At 41.3% G+C, this 21,979-nt stretch overlaps 1 protein-coding gene across 1 annotated transcript in view; it reads right to left on the reverse strand.

The window, feature by feature from the left end:
- Positions 1-4,360: 4,360 nt before the first annotated feature.
- Positions 4,361-21,979, reverse strand: part of ADTRP (androgen dependent TFPI regulating protein) — a gene marked incomplete at both ends in the record, with an annotated part of 29,290 nt that continues 11,671 nt past the window's right edge. The window contains 3 exons of the mRNA XM_084222096.1: positions 4,361-4,404; positions 10,248-10,399; positions 14,153-14,268. Coding sequence (XP_084078222.1) covers positions 4,361-4,404; positions 10,248-10,399; positions 14,153-14,268 — 312 coding nt within the window. The remainder of the gene's footprint in view (positions 4,405-10,247; positions 10,400-14,152; positions 14,269-21,979) is intronic.

The following is a 21,979-nucleotide window of genomic DNA, read 5'->3' on the forward strand; positions in this document are numbered from 1 at the left end:
CGCTGGCCGCGGTGCTGCCGCTTCTGTGCTGAGTGCAGGGGGTGCTCGGCGCCGGTGAGGCCGCGCCTCCGCTGCCGTGTCCGCTTCTGGGCACCGCGCTGGAGCAGGACATGGAGGGCTGGGGGCGCTGGAACCGGCTGCCCACAGGAATAGTGGAATCGCCGTCCCTGGAGGTGTTGAAAAGACGCGTGGATGTGGCACTTTAAAACATGGTTTAGTGATGGACTCGGCAGTGCTGGGTTAATGTTTGAATTCAAAAATCTTAGAGGTCTTTTCCAGTCTTAATGCCTCTATGGTTGAAAGTGTGGTTCTTTCCTGTTTGAAGCACACTTCCACAATTGTGCTTCTCTGTCCACAGCTAGAAAAGCCTGATGGAAAGAAATGCTTAGCCATGGAGCTCCTTTTATACACGTGTCTTCATTTCCCACTTGAGCGCTGATGCTTTTGCACACTCACTGCGGGTTTCCACGCCAAAAACTTGAACTAACATCTCAAAAAGCAGTCTTGTGTTGGTATATATTGGTTTCTTTCTCCTCTGCTTAAGGAACCTAGTCCATACCAACAGTGAAACCATATTGTCCTGCATGCTTGGAGGAGGTAATCCTGCTTGTCTTAGGTGTAAAATAAAGCATTATTCTCTTATATGTGTGCTGTTCTCCAGGTACTGAGGGAAATTACCCTCTCAAGGTGAAAGGAACTTGAAGCTTTGCTTAAAGCTTCATAAACATGGCAGGCAGCTTTATGTTTATGTCTTGAGAGTGTTTGATAGAAAGGGACATTTGAAACACCAAGTGTTACCATTAAATTTTATAGCTCAGAACTATTATTGGGCCATATCCTAGAGGTTTAACTCAAACCCTTGTTTTTAGACTCACCATGTCTGAAATCTAAACAGAAGGGTAGTGACATCAAGCACTAAAGGAATTTGGTTTGCTTTTCAGGAACATCGAACTCCTTGCAGTGAGGGTCTCTGGAGATCTCAAAAGTGAAAAATTCTGCTTTAGGCCTTTTAACCACTTGTTCTGAGGTCTGGCCTATTGTAATTGTATTTGGGTTTTACCTGATGCTTCTTTCCAAATGGCTAATTCAAGAACAGTTTTTAGCTGTAAACCAGGAGCTTTAGTTCAAGAGCAGTTCTTGATATTAGGGTTATTTAAATTAATCCCCACTGCCAATAGCCTCTTCCTCTGAGGTAAGAGGTAGCTACAGATAATCAGCAAGATTAAATACTTACAAAAATTATTATGAACCCATCTATGACTGCAATGATTTTTTTCCAATATTTACTGAATAACTTGCCTGGGAAATAGGTCTTAGTTTGGCTCTCATGGTTGATTCTAAGCCGTCCCTTACCCATACCCCTGAGACTCTGGTTAATTTTGTGGCACAAAATATTTAATTATGTGCTCTGCCAAGTGAATACAAGGTCTCAAATTGAATTTCAGTGTCCCTGGGCAACTATTTTAGACACTTTGGTAGAATGTAAATGCATATTTTCTGCATGCCAGATCCTGGCTCCATATCCATCAAAGTAAATCCTCAGTAGTTCCACTGAAGGCTTGGAACAATCTTAAATTATGTTGTTGAGGTCACATTGTGACCCTGAAGCTCTGGCAGAGACCCAAACCAAGAAATTTGTGTGGGAAACTAGGGAGGGGATAAATTAGCACTTGCCTCTACTTTTTGTGGAAGTAAACTGTTACAAAGGTGTGAGTTAAGATGAAAGCTCCTCATGGTGGTGGATATTGCTTTCCAGCTGTTTCTGCTGGAAACAGCTCAGTGTGTGTGTGTGTGTGTGTGTGTGTATGGGATGAGTCCTTATTTTCTGATGGTGCTCTGTCTCAAATAAACACCAGTTTTGCATATTCATCCCCCCTTTTGCACTGTCCCTTCCCCCTCACCCCCTCTAAACAAATAGAGCTTAATCTTATAAAATGAAAGTCCGGGGGTAGGTTCTAGTCCGGGTGGTTTTTTTTCCTCTGGTGAATTTAATCCTTCATTTTCTCTCTCTCTGCCAAATGCAAGTGGCAAGTCTAAACAGTATTAGGTAATTGTGGTTGTCATGCTGCAGATTGCACTGTGGAAAAAATTAATTGCTGTTTTTTTGCCCAGGGGTTTGAGCCGTGGTCCCTTCGCCTGCCTGGGACAGCGTCGTTTCCGTTCCCGCTGGGGCTGCGTTCCGTGGAGCAGCATGAAAGGGCTCCTGTGCAGCTGCTCTGGGCGAGTGGGCGGGCACCTCCTTCGGTAATAACAGCTAATTTATACAGCCATGCACTTCGACGCTATAAATAAACAGTTCTGACTGGCTTCGCATACTTAAAATGAAATGGGAGAGACTGATGGACTCCCAGAGAGAAATCGGGTGTAAATGTCATCAAGGCCAGATCCTTACACAGGGTGTCTCAGTAAAGCCTTTTGAAAAATCAGAGGGAAAATGTTGGCTTGTGAGCAATAACACATTTTCATCCTTTCAGAGCTTTGTGGATATGAGAGAAAGGAACAAAGCAAATCCAAGATCCCAGCAGCGGTATTTTGGGGACAGGCATTCCTCATTGCTTTCCCAAAGTGCATGACTGGAATCCAGCTTCTCTCCATACAGGATGTAGCAGAGAGAAGTGCCTCTTATGAGCCCTTTTCAAAGAAATAAACAACCTTCCCTGTGATTCTCCCCAAAGCCCTGTAGTCCAGCAGCTCAGTCACCACATCAGATCCCAAAGGTACCACTGGTGTGAGCAGGAGCTGAGGGTGAGGTCTGTCATTTGGCTTCTCTCGGTGGAAGTGGAAAGACCTATCCCTCTGTGCTGGGGCCCAGGCTTCGTTTTGAGTTTCTGGCAATTAAACTCTTTGTACTGGAGTATCAGTACAAAATAAAAGAATTTAAAAAGAAGAGAGGTAGAGACAAAAACACCCAACAAACCTGTACAGGCAGTTCCCATAACTTTCGCTTCTTCCCTAATTGCCTCCGTGTTTTTTCTTCTGTCTGTCTCTCCAATATATTTCCTTTGACCAGCATCTTTCAGCTTCAACAAAAAAGGAGGGAGGAGTGTGTTTGTGTGGGGGCATGTGTAATTGCTTACATTCCCCTTGCAAAGTTAGCTGGAGTAAGTTATCTCGATAGGCTGGGAATTACTGAATGCATGCACTTCTCTCATTGAGTTCACTTAGTTTACAGTCTAGGCCTAGCATGTTAACTTCCCAGATTAGAATTTTTATCAGGTGCTTAACACATGAGAAGAACAATCTTATGTATACACATTATCTTTTTATTGCTCACAGGCAGCTTACAATGTGTTTTGTTTTTACTGAGCTCCAGCGGCATTTGAAAGGTGAAAATAACACCCTGGTGAACGGCGGCGTGCACAGTAGCTCTAAGCGAGGGGTTTTAGCAATGAGGATGGATTTAAACATTTAAGTACTGCAACGAGTTTCAAATCCTCTTTGAATGCAGGAATAATAAGAGAGATTTTTCTTTTTCACATTGACCATTAAGGAACACTTGTGCTACTCTTGGTTTTGCATATTTATTGGAGTTTGCAAAGCAGATCTCCAGTGTTTTGGATGTTAACAAAATGTTGAGGCTAATAACAGAAATCAACTATATTGAGGAAAATTAGTAAACATGTGAATGGAGTGTAATTATATGGCAGGCAGCTTTATGTTAAACAGTGCTTTAAATTAACATGCTTTCTGTCAAAGCAATCATACAGTCAGTATAATTAGGTTACTTTTGCTGCGAGATTAACTGAAACCAAGAAAAAGGAAGAAACTGTTGCCTTCGGATTTCCTGTTAAAATGGAGGGGAGATATTAAGCATAATATAAGCATATTAATATTACAGAAAGTTTCTCATTAGAAGAACTCAGCTTCTTGGTGAACTTTCTGAGCAGACATTTCTAATTACAGTGCTTGTTAGCCCAATTTGTTATCTAGCTAGCTTGGAAGTCACAGCGCTGTTAAAATTATCTCTCCTCTTAATTTTTTCCAGACTTGATGAAGGGCAATCCAAACAAGGGCTGGCTTGCATTCACAGGTCTTTTACAGAGTGGTGTGAGGCTCATGAGGGAGTTCATTTACCAGTGACAACTTTTAACCATGGACACATCCTCACGTACGTTGTGCAAGAGATGAGAAATCTGTGTAAACAGATGAACACAATTTTCTTATTCATAGCAGTTGCAGAGTTATCATGAAAGAGGCAAACATTTCATATTTTCCACCAGTTTTCCATATGTCTGATGTCATAATGGCTTCACCAGAGCTGCAATGCATTGGAGAAAGGATTTATCACAGCTATGTTTATTTTCCTCTACTTCATGGCTTCAGCATTCATGGAGAGATTGTTTGGCTTCAAGAGGAGGATTCACTTGCCTTTCCACTTGTGGTCCAGTATTACTATTGAATCTCCTGTTTGGAGACAGAGAGGATGACATTATTAGGATCTGAGGGGGAAGGGAGAACAGAGAAGTCCTTTCACACATCAGGGATGAGGAGGATGTGAAACTGGCCCCAGTGTCCCAACATCCCTGGGGAACTTAACCCATCTGGGAGTGGGAGTGAACTGCAAGTGCATGTCTTGGACCAGCTGCTAATGCTAAAGTGCTGCAGAAGTCAAATGAGCCTGGGATGTCCCCAGCAAGTGACAGATTACTCAATGACTGAAGAATTATTTGAAATCTGCCATGTGCCACACCCATTGAGAATAATTGTGTTTTGCCAGTGGGAGAAACTATCTGCCACCACGCAAACCTAGCTTGTTGTAAGAGCATGTTAAAAGCTGGAGGATCTTCACATGGCTGGTCAGGACAGCACAGGACCTACTGAAATCCCACAGCTTTCTGAAACACCAGTTATTGTGCTGCTGTGGGGCACCCAATGTGGCAATAATCAACTATTCATGGGTACCTTTTCTAACACACTGTCTCAGTCTCTCTTCTTCCCCTCCGATGATCATTCACTCATAGGAAACTCTCCTTTAAATAGTCTTCCTTTGTCCATGGACCTCAGAGGCTTTGAAACACTAATTGCTGTATTGTATTGGTGTGTACTGACCAATTTGATATTTATGGGTAAGGGAAAAAAATCCAAACCACAAAGAAAAAAAGATAGCCTGGCAGGCCAGGACCAGTGTGTTAACCAGCACTTCTTAATGTTTGGCCTCCACTGATGAATTCATAAGCTCTGCTTTGCAAGAGGTTCCGATCCAGTCTGCCTCCAGTGGATCACCAGATAGACTTATCACCAAAAATAGGACCTGTGACAAATAGTGCAGGTGTCCTTTACACAGTCAGTCATCTCTGCCTGAGGGATAAACTGCAGCTTTGGGGAGTGACAAATATGAAGGACATAAATGTGCCATCGCAGGTTTGTGGTACAACTAGGACAAATGGATGAGTCAAAAATAAATACTCATATTTAGTTTTCAAACTCTGGGATTTAAATCCTGTAAAATCTGAGTTCCATTAACTCATTGGCAATATAGGGAAATTATGGATATAAGCAGCATTTGGTCACTGAAAGGAATAGATAGACTCTGGACTCTTATTCTTTTCATGATGCAACAAATCCTCTGGAAAGGAATCTCAGTTTAAAAATCCCTCCTGGATACTGTAATAACAAAGGGTGGAACCTGTGTCTGGAGTAATAACTATGTGCAGAACATCAGCATTTTAACGTTCATACAAAACCCACTGTTGATAAGCCTGTACCAGTACAATGGTGGCATGGCTTCATGCCCCACACAGTTGCCCTTTGCATCTCTTCATTTGCCACTCGGGTTTCTGCAGTCTCAACAGCTGCTCGGAATAATGACAGCATCAAGAATTCAATCTTATTATAGTATTGCTTTGTATTGCACAGATTTGTGAGCTGTCACATAGGCTGGATTTCCCAAGGCTACAGGGTATTAAGGGAGCTTGGTTTCAAAAGCCCATAAATACAAAAATAAAACTGAGGGAAAATAATCAGTTGTGAAAACATGTTATATGATTCTGGAAAATGTGTTGAATGCAAAAGTACTCAAAAAAAAAAAAAAAAGAGAGGAAAAACAGGCAAAAGAGAAGAATGTTGTTTAACTTTATTTCAGCCTTAGGTAAATAGGTTTCAGCAATGTCTTCCTGAGATATTTAAGAGCTCATAGAAGATCTGGAAGAGTGCATCCATCTCTGCACTGAGCATGAGAAAGGTATTCCACTGTAAGATTTTTCTTTTTCCTCAAAGCAATGGCTCTTATTCCTGTTGAGCTGCCGTACCCCTTGCAATATAATATCTTTAATTTTTGGTTTTCCCCTCACAGTGTTCCTCAGCCAGCTGCTGGCCAAAGCTTTCCCTTCTGGTGGACTGCAAGCATCTGGGTGGGTCTCTTGGAGCTGCTGCCCACTCCAACAATCAGCCTCCTTTCCTCCCCTGTTTCTCTCGCAAAGGACAGTTCCACCATGTGGGGATAAGCATTTCTCTGGGAGAGGCCTTGGGCCTACAAAATCTTGCAAGTAGAGGCAAAAACGTCAGGAGGCTTTTCAATCACTGGTGGAGCAAGTAGCTGTTGCCAGCTAAAGCTCCTCTCCAGCTGCATTTCAGAGTATTGAAATGAAGCAGCTGATGAATGTTATTTTGGGGGTTTTTCAGATGTCTTATATGGAAGATAAATGAATGTGCTCCATCTTCAAATGCGAGTTCTAGATAAGAGACCTCACTTGAAAGGTTGCTCTGTCTCATGTGGAGAACTTTGATCCAAATTTCTCCCAAGGATCTGATTGTCCCAACAAGAGCGAACCCCAAGCAAGCACTGCTTTGCTTTATTTTTGAGGATTCTAGTTTGATTGGTCGAAGAAACATGAGATCAGTTGCCTGTATGATGTTTTCCACCCATCAGGAAGGGGAGAAAATATCACACGGTTCATCTTTGGTACTCAGACCCTGCAGCCAAGTTCCTGGCTGAGGTAAATTTATGGCAGTAAAAGAATCAGCTCATTGTTTCAAATTATCCTCTTTGGAGTTCCTCTATTGCTCAACATTGTCTTGTACTCTAGAAACTCTGGGATTTAAAACAAAAAGAAGTCATTACTGGTACTATTTTCTGTGCCTCTCAGGCTGTGCAGCTGGGTTGCCTTAGTTACCACCAATCCAACTGTGCAAGGGGAGGGAGAGGAGAGGCGCATGAGAGATAATACATTTTTAAAACCTCCAATACTGTATGAAACAGTTTGTCTATAAATAATAAAATGAATTTAGGGTCTGGCATCCTGAAAAGGAAAAAAAATGGTTATATTATTCTGCAGCCTAGATTTTCCAGCTCTCAGAAATGATACTGCATCTTTTCGGTCAAGCACAGGACGTAGATTTAACACTTACTTGCTTGAAGCTGGAAGCTGCCATCTACAGACTTTGGAATAAGTTGGAACTAAATATACCTTTAAGTGTGAAAAAGGGTAAATATTTATGTAGCTGGTTTTTGGAAAAATAATAATGGCCCGGAGTTATAAGGGAGCGTGGAAGAGCCCATATGAAGCATGGTGTGCTGTGGAGCAAGCTTCATTAGCAGCCTATGGTCTGCCACAGGATGTAAGTCCAGAAGGGAGCCAGGCTTTGCTTCCCTGGTGGAGCTGTTTGTTAATCACTTCTTGCACCTTTGAATAAACACCTCTGGGGAACCTTCTTCATTCGAGTGGGAAAGAAATCAAAAGAAGCAACAGCCTCAGATTTTTTTTTTTCCACTGAGGAGAATCCTGGTGCCAGCAGTCCAGCCAGAGAGCTCTGCCTTGTCAGATCCCACCAGCATCAGGTTTGATTTTTTTGGTGGCTTCTGGTGTTATTAGACAAGGTGTTTTCAGATGTGCCTATAAGAACCTAGTAGATATCTGTATTAACCTGTAACCCAAACTGCCTTTGGGGAATGAGGAGGAAGCAAAAGAGAGATCAAAAGTGCCCTTCCATGTACTTTATCTTTTGAGGGAGAGAGAAGGTGGGCAGAGTGGAGAGTATGGAAAGATGAAGAGGTCTGTCCTCTACCACCACTGATTGTTTTGCTTGGGGGGGTGGTGGTGGTGGGGGGGATGTTTTTTGGTTGGTTGTTTGTTTGGTTTTTTTTGTTTTGTTTTCTGCAGGATCATTCCCACTGCATCCTCTGCCTTATTGTAATGGGAAGGAGAGGGAGGAAAGGGTAGGATGCAAAAAAGTACACGGAGCCATTTTTGCTGTGGGAACAAAGGTATGTTGGAATCGCATCTTCATTCAGTTTGCAGCTCTTTTTTCTCTGGCAATGCTGAACCAAAAATTTGTCTCAGTCAGGAATATATTAAAACTCTGGCACACTGTAATTTGGAATAGCTTCCCTGTGGCTATGTTTCAAGGCTTATTGGGACTTCATTATTGATACCAGCTTAAGGAAGTTCTACTCTTCTCTTGGGTGGACACAGCTGGGATGTGGATCAGTAAAAACACTTGGCACCAACATGGGGAACTGTAACTCAAAGGGAGTGTCTTGCACGTGGATGAAAACACCATGTAATTGTTAAGGCCAGGATTTTGTGGCTCCTTTGAAAAAAAGCAGCTATGCGTGGAAAGGCAGACCTACCACACAGATGAGGCCTCCAGGGATCACAAGAGCACACCAGATATCAATGGAGAATATTGTGTATTGTTTATATACATACTTTGAGGTTACATTCATGCTACCACAACTGGGGTGCTTTTCAGCCTCTCTGTGTGCACAGGAAAGTTGAGTGCTTGCCCAAGTTTCTTTAGTCAGCTGTTGAATATGTATCTAATTTTTGCAGTTAATTTGATCTCTGCTTGGCACAATATTTTGTCCAATCAGTTAACACATTGGAAATCAAATTATTTTTATTCTGATTATCTCCAGCTTATGCAGCAGGCATACTCTAGCCCTAAAATTACTAATATGTACTTAGTGATGAAAAAATCTGATACATAAATGTATCAGATATCTCATACAAAGACTTATGCCATCATGTGGTGATGGTGCAGTCTTTGATTAGCAGTAGTTACTATTTATATGTGATGCCTCTTAAACCAGAGCTAGTGCAGAAAGGCTGCAGATCTGTTTTCATTTACCAAAAATCCTCATCTCATATGACGTTTTTGCAGAATAGAATGTGGCCAAAAACTCCAAAAATGGACATGCAGAGCAAGCATCTTGTTTTCAAAGGTAGCAAGTGGTGAAGTTGGTTATTCAGCACATTTGAAAGCCAATCTGCTGCTTTTAGGTAGCTGAGTATGGATGGTGAGAGACTAGCTACAGACACTCTACTTTGGCTTGACAGGCATGTGAGACTTTGCAAAATGGATCATGCATCAAATGTTCCCTGAGAACAGAGGGAGGTTGTCTTATTTATTTTCAGAGGTGTTTTTGCAGTGTTTTTGTGTTTTTTCTTTAATCAGAAAGGTTGTTTAAGAAATTGCAAATGTTCCCACATTTGTCCTAAATAAAATATACACGTTTTCCTGACAGAAACACTTTCATCCTCAAAAATTCAATCTTGAATGAAAAAGGAGAGGAAACTAGAAGGAATAATAATGACAGAAATAATAATAACAACAATAATAATAGTATCCCATGCCAAACCCCCAAAGGTGCTTCCTCAGTTCTCTCTTTCTTCTACTTGTTAAATATGCTTTCCTAAACTAATTTTTCCCCCCTCCAACTGCCCATTATGTCCAAGGAAGCTGCTTTTCACTTTTTTTAGGTCACTACTGGTCATACCACTACTAAAGCAGAAGGGAAAAATTCTCAACAGTTTGTAAAAGTTTCCAAAGTGCTGTTTTAGTCAGGGAGCTGCTGCCACAGTGCTTTTCCTTGGATACACGAATGCATTCCTGTAAATTTGCAGTAAACACTGCTAATCCCTAGTCTGACAAACAACATGTGATGCAGGTGTAAGAGTTTTAGCCCAAGACATGTGGCTTCTCTGGACCCTTCTTTGAGCAGGAATTCAAAACCCAGTGATTAGGCTAGTAAGAGGTGCTTCTTGACCCAAATTAGAGGAAGCTGGTCCAGCCTTTGTCTGGTAGGGTTGGGATCCTTGCTCCAATTTACATCCTAATATCTATTTGTTATAGCATGTGGGTGGGACACAACAATGACTATGTGACGCCCAAAGTGCCAGCATCCCAACACCTTCCCCAGTGTACCCATGTCCCCTTCCTTTTCCTGCCTGCCTGGGCAATCACAGCAGTTCATTTAGGGGTATTTTTTTATATGCATAGAAGTAATGAAGAAAACTTGGACTGACCCCATATCATACGGTTGAGGAACTCTCCGAAGTTGTAGAAGGCGACGATGATGGCAAGGCTACCGGCAAAAAAGGCTGCTAGTCCAGGGGGGCTGAACAAAGCAAAGAGAGGATATACCCACTCTCCTGTTACAGAATAAATCCACAGGACCCTAGGCAAGGAAGGAGAGAATTTACCTTTGGTTAGGACCATTCAATTAGAAGAACCACTTCAAAATTTCCAGCTCCTCAGGGGCTAAGTTATCAAAACAGGCTTGATACAGAGAAAATTAGCTTGACTGTCAATACATCTCCTTGGCACTTGGGCTATTTGCTGCGAAGCACACTTGAGCCGGTGCTAAATTAGATGGGTTTCAGTGCAGGTTGAAATGCACACAATATTCTGCTGTCACCCTGGTGGCATTGGCTATTAACAGCAGTAAAAGCACAGTAAAATAGCAAAATGTTCAGGAACAGGGATGTGCACTTGGCTATGCTAAGCGAAGCTTATTCAAATAAGCTCTCATATATATTTGCTCTTTAGATACAACAGCCTTTCTGCCCCTATCTGGACCCCTAGATTCTGTGGAGACACAGAGCTGTTCCTCCCTGTCTCAATCCTTCTGCTGTTGACCACTGTTTTGAGGAGGGGAAAGAAGTTTTCAGGAGGTGAGAGGGCAAGGGGAATTCTCCAGCAGCTTTTATTTCATAAGAGAAGGAAAAGAAGAAGGATGGCTAGGCGGGAAACAGATGTGGCTGCTTCACCCTTTTGTGCCAGAACTGTTTGCAAAGCATGGTTTGGAAAAGAAAGAAGATTAATATGCCTGCTTTATAGGGTTTCTTTTCTTCTAGTTGTGCCCTCTCTTTCAGCTTTTTTTATTCTCTTAGAAAATATCTTGTAGTGGCTGTCAGTTCGCTGGTAATATGTTCATTGTTTAAGGCTCATATGAGTGGTTAATAGAGAATGCCTGAACTAAAGAATATAAAAGTGATCTTTATATACCTTAAGTATAGGAAAAAATGCTTTTTTGTGAATACTTTTTGTGAATAAAATTATTTATATTTGAATTGATTATGTAAAGAATTTAAGAAATAGGGTAAGTCTTCATTGATTGTTATCAGGATGTGCCATCTTAACAAGGACAGTACTTCCCTAAAACAAACTTTTGGGTCCAAATGCTCCAAAAAGGCTTAATTCTTCATTAAAAAAAACATATCTGAGGATTATGCCATACTTTCCACCACCAGTGCTATGATGGGAACACAATCACAATTTTTTCTGATGTCACCCCGCCTGCTACCTTACACTGAGCATCATGCCTCAAAGGGAAGTGACAAATGGGCTGCCACACTATCCTGAAACTGTGTCATGACACTGAGGAATGGGAGAATGCTAATGAGGAAAAAAAAGGCTGAAAGGATGCTTCTTCCTTTCTCTAGTAAAAAAAGGAAGAAGTGGGGCATAAAAAGGTGATTTTGTCTTGCCTGTAAATAAAAATTTACTATCCTCACCTGAGGGATAGAGAGGAGAAATGGAGGGGATTGATAGTAGAGCTGTCTGGACTGAGCATGGAAATATTTAAATGTAGGGACTCATTTTTATGATTCAAGATTCTTTCATCTAACAAACAGAGCTGTGAAACACCTAAGTAATTTAAAAAGGGAAAAAAAAAAAAAAAGCCTGCAGGGAAGGCCCCTGAGAGGTTGAGCAGAAACACTGAAGTCCAAGTGCTAAGTGGAGCCTGTGCAAATGTCAGCATGTGTTCTTCACTTCACAGGACTCCTCTTTTCATATCGTACCTCCAACAGTAAAACCGAGAGTGACAACCACCTTTACTTTATATAACGAGGAACTAGATTATCTTTATGCAATTTGGCCAGCTGGTGTGTCTCATATGAAGCACTGCAACCTGTAATTTCAAAGCCAAATAAATGACTGTTCCAAGCCACAGTGACACCCTGCTCAGAGGCAGGTGTCTGGTGCGAGGTGTAACTGGCTGCTCAGTTTCTCGGCTGCCTTGGAGGGACCAGTCACTTCTCAGCCCATTGGCGCTGCCGCGATGGCAGTGACAGTCCAAGGAGAGGCTTGGAGGAAGGACTGTTGCTTGTGAAACATATGGAGCCCAAAGAGTCTATTAAATCACCAGGTTGTAGCACCAACAGTAAAATATGTACGAGTGTTGAGATTTCAGTGCACAGGCCAGAAAATTTTTCTGTTGGTTGAAAGCTGTTGTCTGTGGTTTGCAGGGAACCATGAAGTAGAGGGAAAAAGAAAGCAGGAAGGAGGTTCCTTGATGATTTGAAAACCAAATTACAGGACAGTGACAGTATTGACATCCTAATATCTTTTATTCACTCATCAGGGGCCTGGCACACAGGGGACAACCACTCTAAGGGACCACCTTCCACTCAGGACCCTGGCAACACAATGCAGAACCAACTTATAGAAGATACTGGGAGGGCTCCAATGTGTTGATGCTTGTGTTGATCTTCATTCTTTGGCGTGGATTCAGGTCCTGATAGGAGCCATGTCTCCTGAGGGATGAAATTGCTCAGCTGATAGGGATTTTAGGGGAAAGCACGGCTCACGTGGTTGTAAGAGCAGTCTGGTCTCAAAGACAGTAAAACCCAAATGTTGTCATAAGACAAGCAAAACAAAGCTGGCATTAAGCAATGGGGTGAATCAGAACATAGAAAAGGAATTTAGGAAGCCATGGTCGTAATCCTATTAGGCTCTGGGGAGGATTAGAATAAATGGCTCCTAATTTGCTTATGTAATGTATCGGTGAAGTCCCCTGTTTCCACAGCCATTCTGATGGGCTTCAAGTCACTCCAGTGTTTCATCTGAACAGTTTATTTTCTATTTCAGATTTTCACTCACTGGTCTGAAGATGGTCTCTAGATGAGAGTGAGAATTGGTGAGTAGGAATGGGAAGGATGGGTTTCCTCTTAGTTCCAGTGACTTCTCAGAAGTCTTTGCATGAGGACAAGTTGCTTCCTCTTGTTGTTATACACATGCTCTGTATTCTCCACCTTAGAGCCTGGATGTTTCCTCAGCTCTGGAAAGTTGTATAATACCCTGAAATTATACAGACCCCTTCCTGATCTGGGTCTCAATACAAGGCATCCTCTGAGAGCTTTGAGGTGTTGGCAGATGCCCACAGTTACATGGGGTGGCAGTGCCTCCATATCCCAGCACTGCAGCCAGGGTGCAATGAGCAAACCCACTCCAGGGGTGCATCACACACACACAGCAGGTAGACAGATGGCTATGAGCTGTGGGAGGTGCTGATTAGATTTAGTTTATTCTCTCAGGATCTTTCTCCAGCAGGTTGGGGATCAACTGGTGCATTGCTGGAAATGTGGGCAGTGTCTGCTGGTGGAGTGGGAGGTGGTGGTGGGCAGATGTCTCCTTGCTACCCACCAGTTTGCACCTGGCTCTGCGTATCATTTTCTGTCTCAAGTTTCTAAAACCAGCCACTTGTCCCTGCCAAACACTAAACTGAGTTTTACTCCTCTCCTGCTCCCATGACCCCCAGACCTTTCGGGATTTGCTGGTTTTGCAGCTATCAGGACAGTGAGTGGAGGTAAATTTGATGGTACCAGTAGAAGTAAAACCTCCAGCCCAGAAGAAATTACTCAAATTATCCCTGAATTTATGGCAGTTTAGTTATTTTCCTTTAAGAGGCCTTAGAAGAGCAAGAGACACTGTGTAAGGTCTCAGGACCTCTGTTGTGTTTGAAGAAGCCTGCCTCGCTTATGTTTGGAATTAGTTTTCATGGGTCTCAGCTGAAGTTTAAATTATTTCTCTACAGAAAAGACTGCCGTCCTCCTTGTGTCTGGGTGGGAACTTTCAATCCAAAATACAGCATTTGGCCTTATTTTTAAAAGTAGATTACTTGAAGAAAAAATACCTAAATTCTTACCAACTGATATACAGAAAAGCGACAAATCCCAGTAGGAACAATCCCTTCTTCTTTGCTGGGTAACGATGCGGCAAGGCAAGGATTTCCAGGAGAGCAAATGGCAATACAGCTGTGTGCTGGGGAAAAAAGACAGTCTGTCACTGACAGATCACAGTGCCTTGCCTTCAGTCATTGCTCATCATAAAGTTCAGGCACCTGCTCAGCAAAGAATTATTTAACAATACCGAGAACAATTGTATACAATTGTGCATACTTCATTTTTTACAATGAAGTACCCCTAGAGTAATAAGCACAAAAATTTTCTTGTTAATAAGATATAAAAATGAGTCTTGCCTGTAACGTGGTCTATGTTTATAATAGGTGAGCTCTCCTTTTGCATTTTGTAATGCAATAATTTTTTTTTAATTCCTATTACAGTACAAAAGATATTGAGCTCTATTATTATGTGCAGTTGAGGATGTCAGAAGAGTGCTCCTTGAACTCACTGAGAAATTGCTGAATTGCCTTCATGTTCTCTTCTAGTCATTATTGTACTTTATACAGTATAATTTATTACTTGCTCCAGTGCAATCCCTGTGTGTTGTGCTTCCCTTTGTAAATGGAAAAATGGGGTTGTAAACATACAGGAGACTTCAGTTAGCTGTGATTGAAGGTGATGAAGAAACTTCAAACAACTTATCCCAGAGTCAGAAAGGAGTTAAATTGATGGAGAAATGTGTTTTTCTTCTTTGTCTTTTTTTTCTTGTTGAAGAGTTTGAATTGCAGCTTCAGTTTCAAGGACTTCAATGATAACTGTCTGAGCATGGAGGATTTTCAGTTCTGGGCAGACAGTTTGGTGGCACTGACTGTTTTGTGGTGAGGAGCTGCCTCCAAGAGGGATGCTCCTCACCATAGGGATGCTGGGAGCACAGCAGAAAGCCTTCTGGGCTCAGATGTTAAATGGCCAATGCAGGGATTCATGGGATGCTAATGCCTCAAATTTTTGACTGATTTGAAGCAATTTCAGAAAATAATTTTCCTGGGTGAAATTTCCCCAGTGAAAATTTTGTACTCCCTGTGGAAGCAAACAATAACTTTGAATTGCAATAACTAGGACAGGTGGCTTAAACAATAATGGGGAGCAACAAAGCAAAACTAGTCAATGAAATGCACCAGGAGAAAAACTATAGTAACAAGTGTAGCTGATTAGTTGCTTAAATTCCTGGCAATTAAGTAAATAGTTTCATAGGTAGATGGGGGAGGTATGGGAGGATGACAACAGAGAAGATAGATAGAATATTAAATAGAAAAAATGTCCAACTAAAGATATTTTTTTTGTCTTTCTCCCTAAAGGCAAAACCTGCTGGGTGTATGGTATGCAGATTTCTCTTGTCCCAAAGAAATGCTTCTAACATTTTTAATGTACATGTTTTTCAGAAACTGTGATCAGTATCTGATATGGTAATATGGTGTCAAAGTTTTATTGCCTTATATTTACGCTAGAGGTTGTGAAAAATACACAATAATTTCTCTAAAATACACAATAAATTTCTTTAAAATACACAATAATTTCTTTAAATACACAATAAATTTCTTTAAATGCACAGTGAGCTTTAAACAGCATGTATGTATTTAGCCATTTGTTTAAGAGATGGACATCCACTTTTGCCTGCTGCTTCCAAGTGACTGCTCCCTGGAAGCTGAGTGTCCTTCCTCAGCCCTCCTACCACACCCAGGAGCGGCTATTCATACCTGGCTATCCTTCTATCAAAATAACCATTCCACCTCAGTTATTCCTTTTTCAGAGAAGAGATAGAAAATATTTCTTTGATGTTCCAGTTCCTTTCAGTCATTGGCACTGTTCTTTTCTTCTGTTCTGTTCTTCAGTTCTACAACCTGCTTGGTTGATTGCAGAAGTTTTGTAGCAGTACAAGTGATTCCTGAATTAATTTAACCAGAAAAATATCTTCAGTGCACACAGTTTTCATATATAATCCCTGTAACTTCTTTTAGTCAGAAATCTATGTGTTTAGGTGCTTTCAAAAAGATTTAAAAGAGTTTATTTTCCATAGTTGAACAATAGTTTGTCCTTGAACAAAACCCAAAATGCCCATGGCAAGGCAGCAGCGATGGAAAACCTACACCTTGTCCTCATTTTTAAGCTTTAGCCTAAGCCTTTGGCGGGCACGCTGATTTAGAACACCTCATTTTGACAGGTATTTTGGAACATGCCCAGGAAAGAGCAGCACAAAAAGCCAGAAAGTATGAACAGTGAAGCAGCCCAAAGGCAGGCATAGAAACTGTGAATGCACTGCATGTGTTGTTGCATCTAGAGAGGAGAGGAAAATGAGAAGTTTCAAAGGCATAAGAGATTGATGCGGTGATGGCTGTGATGGGTGAGTGTTCCATGTCCATCGTGTCCCTGACCAGGGGAGAGTGGCTCAGCGTCCCACAAGAGAGATGTAGCTTCATGCTGGGAAGCACATATGCTCCAGCAGCACACAGACTATGTGTGGACAGCAGGATACAGTCCCAGGGAGAGGCTGGGGGTGGTGAGGGGCAGCCTGCTGCTCAAACACGCCGTGCATTGGCACTGCTGCTGAGCAGCAGGCTGGTAGTGCCTGCAAAAGATTTCTGGGAGATCTGCTTTTTAGTCTGTGCTGGTTCAGAAAAGGCTGATATGCTTTACTACTCATTTTTGTCAGGCTCCTCCACTTATGTAGGAGTTAGAGAAAACACTCGGGGGCTTATAAATCAATAGAAGCTTGAAAGTTACTGGTAAAATTGGAACATTTGGCTGCTTTTGGTATTAGCCAGGAGTTTAGTGGAAGGGGTAGGTTGAAATTTTTGCTATTCCTGATTCAATTTCCACTGCTTGTAAGAATGTTTCCATGTCTAAGGACAGCAAAAGCATTCAGGGGTGGGACTGACTGCCTCTGGTTTGCAAACAGTTTCTTAAAGTTCTCGGAGCTATACTGATTTGGAAAAACAAATGCAAAAAACAACCCCAAAAAACAAAGAAAGAAATTTGTTGTGGCATAGGAAAGATGCAAGCTTCTCTCTTGAGTCCAGTGATGTCACTGGCCCATGACTGTGTGCTGTGTTTTTGTTCAAATAATTGCATCTTTTAAACTATATTTTGCCAAGTATACTAACTAGATGTGGGGGTTTTTTGTAGAGTCATTTAAATTTGCTGTGAAAATGCCTTCTCGAGACAGATTTCTACAACAGTTCTCAGCTTCCTCAAGCACCCCCAGGACAATTAAAAAAAAAAAAATTATTATTTTTTCCTTTTTGGATACAAAGGGTTTTTTTTTTTTTTTTTTTTATTTATGCCTCTGCCCCCCAATTCTTTCTCATGTACACCCCAGGCTCGTAAACATGTGGGAAAATCTTCCCTCGCACTTCTGCTATCCTAGAGCCTATTTCTGCCAAGCCAAATTTGTGCATTAACAGTAAAATCACAGAGGAATTTCTATGGAATACCCGTGCAAGTTTATGACAACAGATGAGTATTTGTAGAGCAGACACCAGGGGAATGTGTGGATGGCTACAGGGCGCAGAGCCTGCCCCTCGCCTACGACACACAATTGGCTTTCCACATGATTTCCCTCTCACAGCCCAGAGACGTTGACTTTGGCAACATCGTTAGTGATAGAGCATATATCATGGTTAATCAGATCTGCTGAAAGGCTATAAAGGCTTCTCATATCCTTTTCTAAAAAAAAAAAAAAAAAAGGAAGGATGGAAAAAAAGATGTATTTTCTCATCCGCATTATTTTTAGCTGTAGGTCTCTTGTGCATAGTCATTAAATATATTTTCAAGCCTACTTAGCAGCACTTCATATTCTTAAACTAATGTATGTCTGATGAGCAGAGTATTTGTATGGGGCCAAATTAAAATATACAGTTTTGCCTCTTCCTTTAAAGAAAACTTAATAATTAAACTCAGATTGACACAGATCAAAACATTGGCAAAACTTGCTGGAAACAGTGACTCATTTTTTATTTCAATTAACAGTTTCTCAGTTTCACATATAAACAGTGAAACTGTCAAAAATAATTATCACAGAGGGAGGGGGAAAAACCCACCAATTTCACTCCAAGATAAGGAAAACAGGCTAAAACAATAGCTGTGTGTACTGATCAGGCTATCAATGAACCAAACTGAATCAGAGAGTTTTTCCCTACTCTTGGCAAGGATCGTTTTGGTACTTACTTTTTATGTTCTTTGAAATATTAATGTATTTATTTGTCTAACAACTTCTGTTTGTTGAAGAAAGCTTTCAGCTTACAAATTTTGCAAAAGCAGAATTTTTTAAATTTCTTCCTACAGTGAAGAGATAAAAGTGATGGGTCTTTCAAAATTATCAGAGACATTCAGCTAACTAATCACACTTTTAGCCTAAATTCTGCTTCCAAACATTCCATTTTAAATCCCTTTGTGTCTTTTTTTGGCAGTCATTGTGATTTTCCATTTGGTTTTAGTTTCTTTGCTTCTTTCCTGAAAAACTCAGGTGAAACTGAACTAGTTATAAAATTACAAATTTATTTTTGTTGCTCATACAAATTCTGGCATATGAATACAGGGGGAAGAATGTTTCTTAAACATATTCTGAACTATATCTCAAATGTTGGCACGTTAACTTTTCTCCTGCAGACAAGAACATTCCCCTGCTCCTTTACTTTTTGTTTCCTACCCTGTGTTGTATGTTTCCCAGGATACATTTTAGGTTCACGAGTTTAAGCTGAGATGAATAGTCCTCTCTGAATATTATTTCCAGTGTTTGCTAAGACCATATGGAATTTTTACTTCCCGTATTTTGAGTAATTCATGTATTTATTTAATGCTATATCCTTGTTTTGCCGTTGAGAATTCAAGTAAGAGCGAGCTTCCTGGGGCTGAGAAGGCAGGGTTGGGTAGAGTTTGTGCTCAGCTGCAGGCTCCAGCCTAGGCTGAGCTTTGAGCCCATGAATAGTCTCCCCAGAGCTGCTGAGATCACTCGTGCTCCTGACGCGTGTGTCGCAGTTGACTCGGTGTGACCTTGTTTGACTCCAGAGTGAAGGAAATGATGCCTTGGTTGACCAGAGCTGTTTGCTTCTAATTCGTCGGCATTTACATACCCTCCATGTCTGCTTTCCATTAACATGTGAGACTTTAGGGAGGGATCTTTTCACAAACAGCTACCCCTGGCCAAACTAAACTCCACTGGGCACAGTTGGAGACCATCAAGTGCTTTTGAAAAACTGCCTGTGTTTCTCCTTTCAGACCAATTCCCCACAGAGCCTGTGTGCTGACAAGCAGTCGTGGCCAATACTCGTGCTTCTCTCTTCCCCATCGGTATGTTACTGCAAAGTAAAAGGAAAAACCCACTTTGGTGTTGCCTTATGAGGCGCATAAGCCAGTGTTCATTGGTTGTCCCTTGAGGTGTTTACTCAGATACTCAGCTCTTTGTTGGAAAACATCCCCTTGTCTATGGAAATTTCCTTCAGTTGGATGCTTTCATGAACAATTACAGCCTGTGTTATCTGAGCATAATAAAACTAAACGGCTTCCTGTCACCATAATCTCTGTTTAGTTTTTTTGCTCATAATTTTCCAAATCTCTGTATGGTCTCTAATTTCTTGGCTAAATTTTGGAACTAATTCCCTCTTTTAATTTGTTTTGCTATTATTTTGTCTGGGTTCAAATGCCCCCTTCAAATTTTTCTTTTGCAATCTCTCCCTATACATTTTTCTTCTTCCCTTAACCTCTCTTTATTTTTCAGGGTGGAAGGGGCTTAAGCTTTATTGTTCATTTTATTTCTTTAACTAGTATCTTGCCATGTTTAGTCGAAGATATAATTCTCTCTTGGGGTTGCTACATGTCTTTTTTGTTTCCAACCATCGGTGCGTTTTCGGGGAGCCACGGATTTATTTTATGGATACAGCAGGAAGCATGGGGAGTCCTGTTACTGAGCAGGTGTGTAGCAGATTAGTGAGGAAGCTATTGCTCAACTTAATTCCAGCAGCACTCCCCTCTGAACCATCAGCTACTACCTGTTTCTGCCCTTTCCAGATCCATTCATCCTCACCTGTAAAGCAACATAACTTTTTTTTTCCCTTAGACATTTAGGTAGTTTGGGAACATTATAGTGAAAAATGGATGAAGCATTAGACCAATTGTATGATCAAAGGTAAAAGAGCTTCAGAGATATTTTCTTGCCTGCACACATGCATTTTTGGGAGTAAGGCCCTGGCTGAATATCCTATTGCTTACTAGCAAATGTTTTGTCTCAATGTCAATGCCAGAATTTTAATTGCCTTTCTGCCTGACATTAGATATGTAGTCTAAGAAACTGATGTTGCACTGCAGCTGGAGGCTGACATGAGACTGAAGTGACACATCCTTTGCTGTGGAATATTTTTCTCCAGCTGTTCCTGTGCAGGGAGGGTTATGGAGACTGCACCTGTGCACGCTGGGGTAGCAGCAGCCCGGGAGGATTCCCTGCCATAACATTTGTCTGTGAAACACATACTTTCTCCCTGAGGAAATGGGTTTATGTCAACAAAAATGGAAACTTCAAAAAAATCTGTGTAGTGCTGGGAAAAGCTAAGCATCTTTGCTCTTAAATGTGTGGGGTGATTAATTTTGTGTGCCATATTCCTCACACACACATTCTTCTTCTTTTGCCAAAAGCTGAATGTAATTGGCAGCCTGTGAATGTCCATAGTTGCCAGACAGCTTAAAACTGAGATACTGTGAAATGCAAACAAATGGAAATGTTTCTCCCTTGTGTAAATATGCAAGAATTATTAAGCATTAAATAACACTTGCAAAGAGAATAGTTTAAGATGGCCACAGATGAACCTGAGGTTGTTCTCATGTACACACCTGGAGTAGGAGTCAAGTTTGAGTGGCCTGAACAAGAGGGTTCTGTCCTACAAACTGAATTTGCACCCCCTTTTTTGGTTAGTGATGCAGCAGCTTCCTAAAATAGCTGTAGTAAGATGTAATCCCTCACACAGATGCCCTCACATGAGGGTAAGGGTAACTTATATTCACATAACTGACATTTTTTCCAGATGGACATAAATCACGCTGACCCAAAATACCATTTCTGTTGAAATGTCTGGGTAAGGTGAGATACAGCTAGGTATGCAGAACACAAGCAGCTCATCTACAAAGATCCAAGATGAGAGGGGACATAGTGAGTCCTGCTGGTACTCCTACTGTCAGGGCATTTGTGGCCTGCTTCAATGAAGGAAAATTACTTGTATGTACCTTGCTTGTTCTCTCATTCCCTTACATTTTCATTTTTTATTTTTAGGTACAGCTTAGCCACAACAGGGCAAAGTGCAAAGGACCTTCAGAAGCTCAGGTGATGGGGGATCTGTTGTCATCTTTGCTGAAAGTCTGCCAGGTAAGAGATGTTTCTTCTGAGCCTCCATTTACCTTCCTTCCTTGTCTGTTCTCAGCTTTATAGCTTACAATAGCTTCTGAACATGCACAATTCATAACCATGTGTCAGTAGAGTGCCCAGGGAACTAAAATGCTGTTTTTTGTAAAGGTGAAAGGGTAACACAGCTGCAGGGTAAATTAGAAAAAGAAGTGGCCAAACTCAACTTAGCTGCAGTCTGAAAATAAAGAAAACTGTGCCAACAGACTGAAAATATAAATCTTCTTTTACAAAACACAATTGTACCATTTCTATTTTTGTGAACACATCTGCTCAACATTTATATGTATCTTTTGTTATAGATCAAAAATGTTTTTGAGTTATCTCTTCTGACCCACCAGTGGCCCACTTTATTTAGCATTCAATTCTGTCAGACCTTTCAAAGTGTAGTGTTCCCCAATACTGCCAT

This window comes from Fringilla coelebs (assembly GCF_963513975.1).
Source record: "Fringilla coelebs genome assembly, chromosome: 1".
NCBI classification, from domain to species: domain Eukaryota; kingdom Metazoa; phylum Chordata; class Aves; order Passeriformes; family Fringillidae; genus Fringilla; species Fringilla coelebs.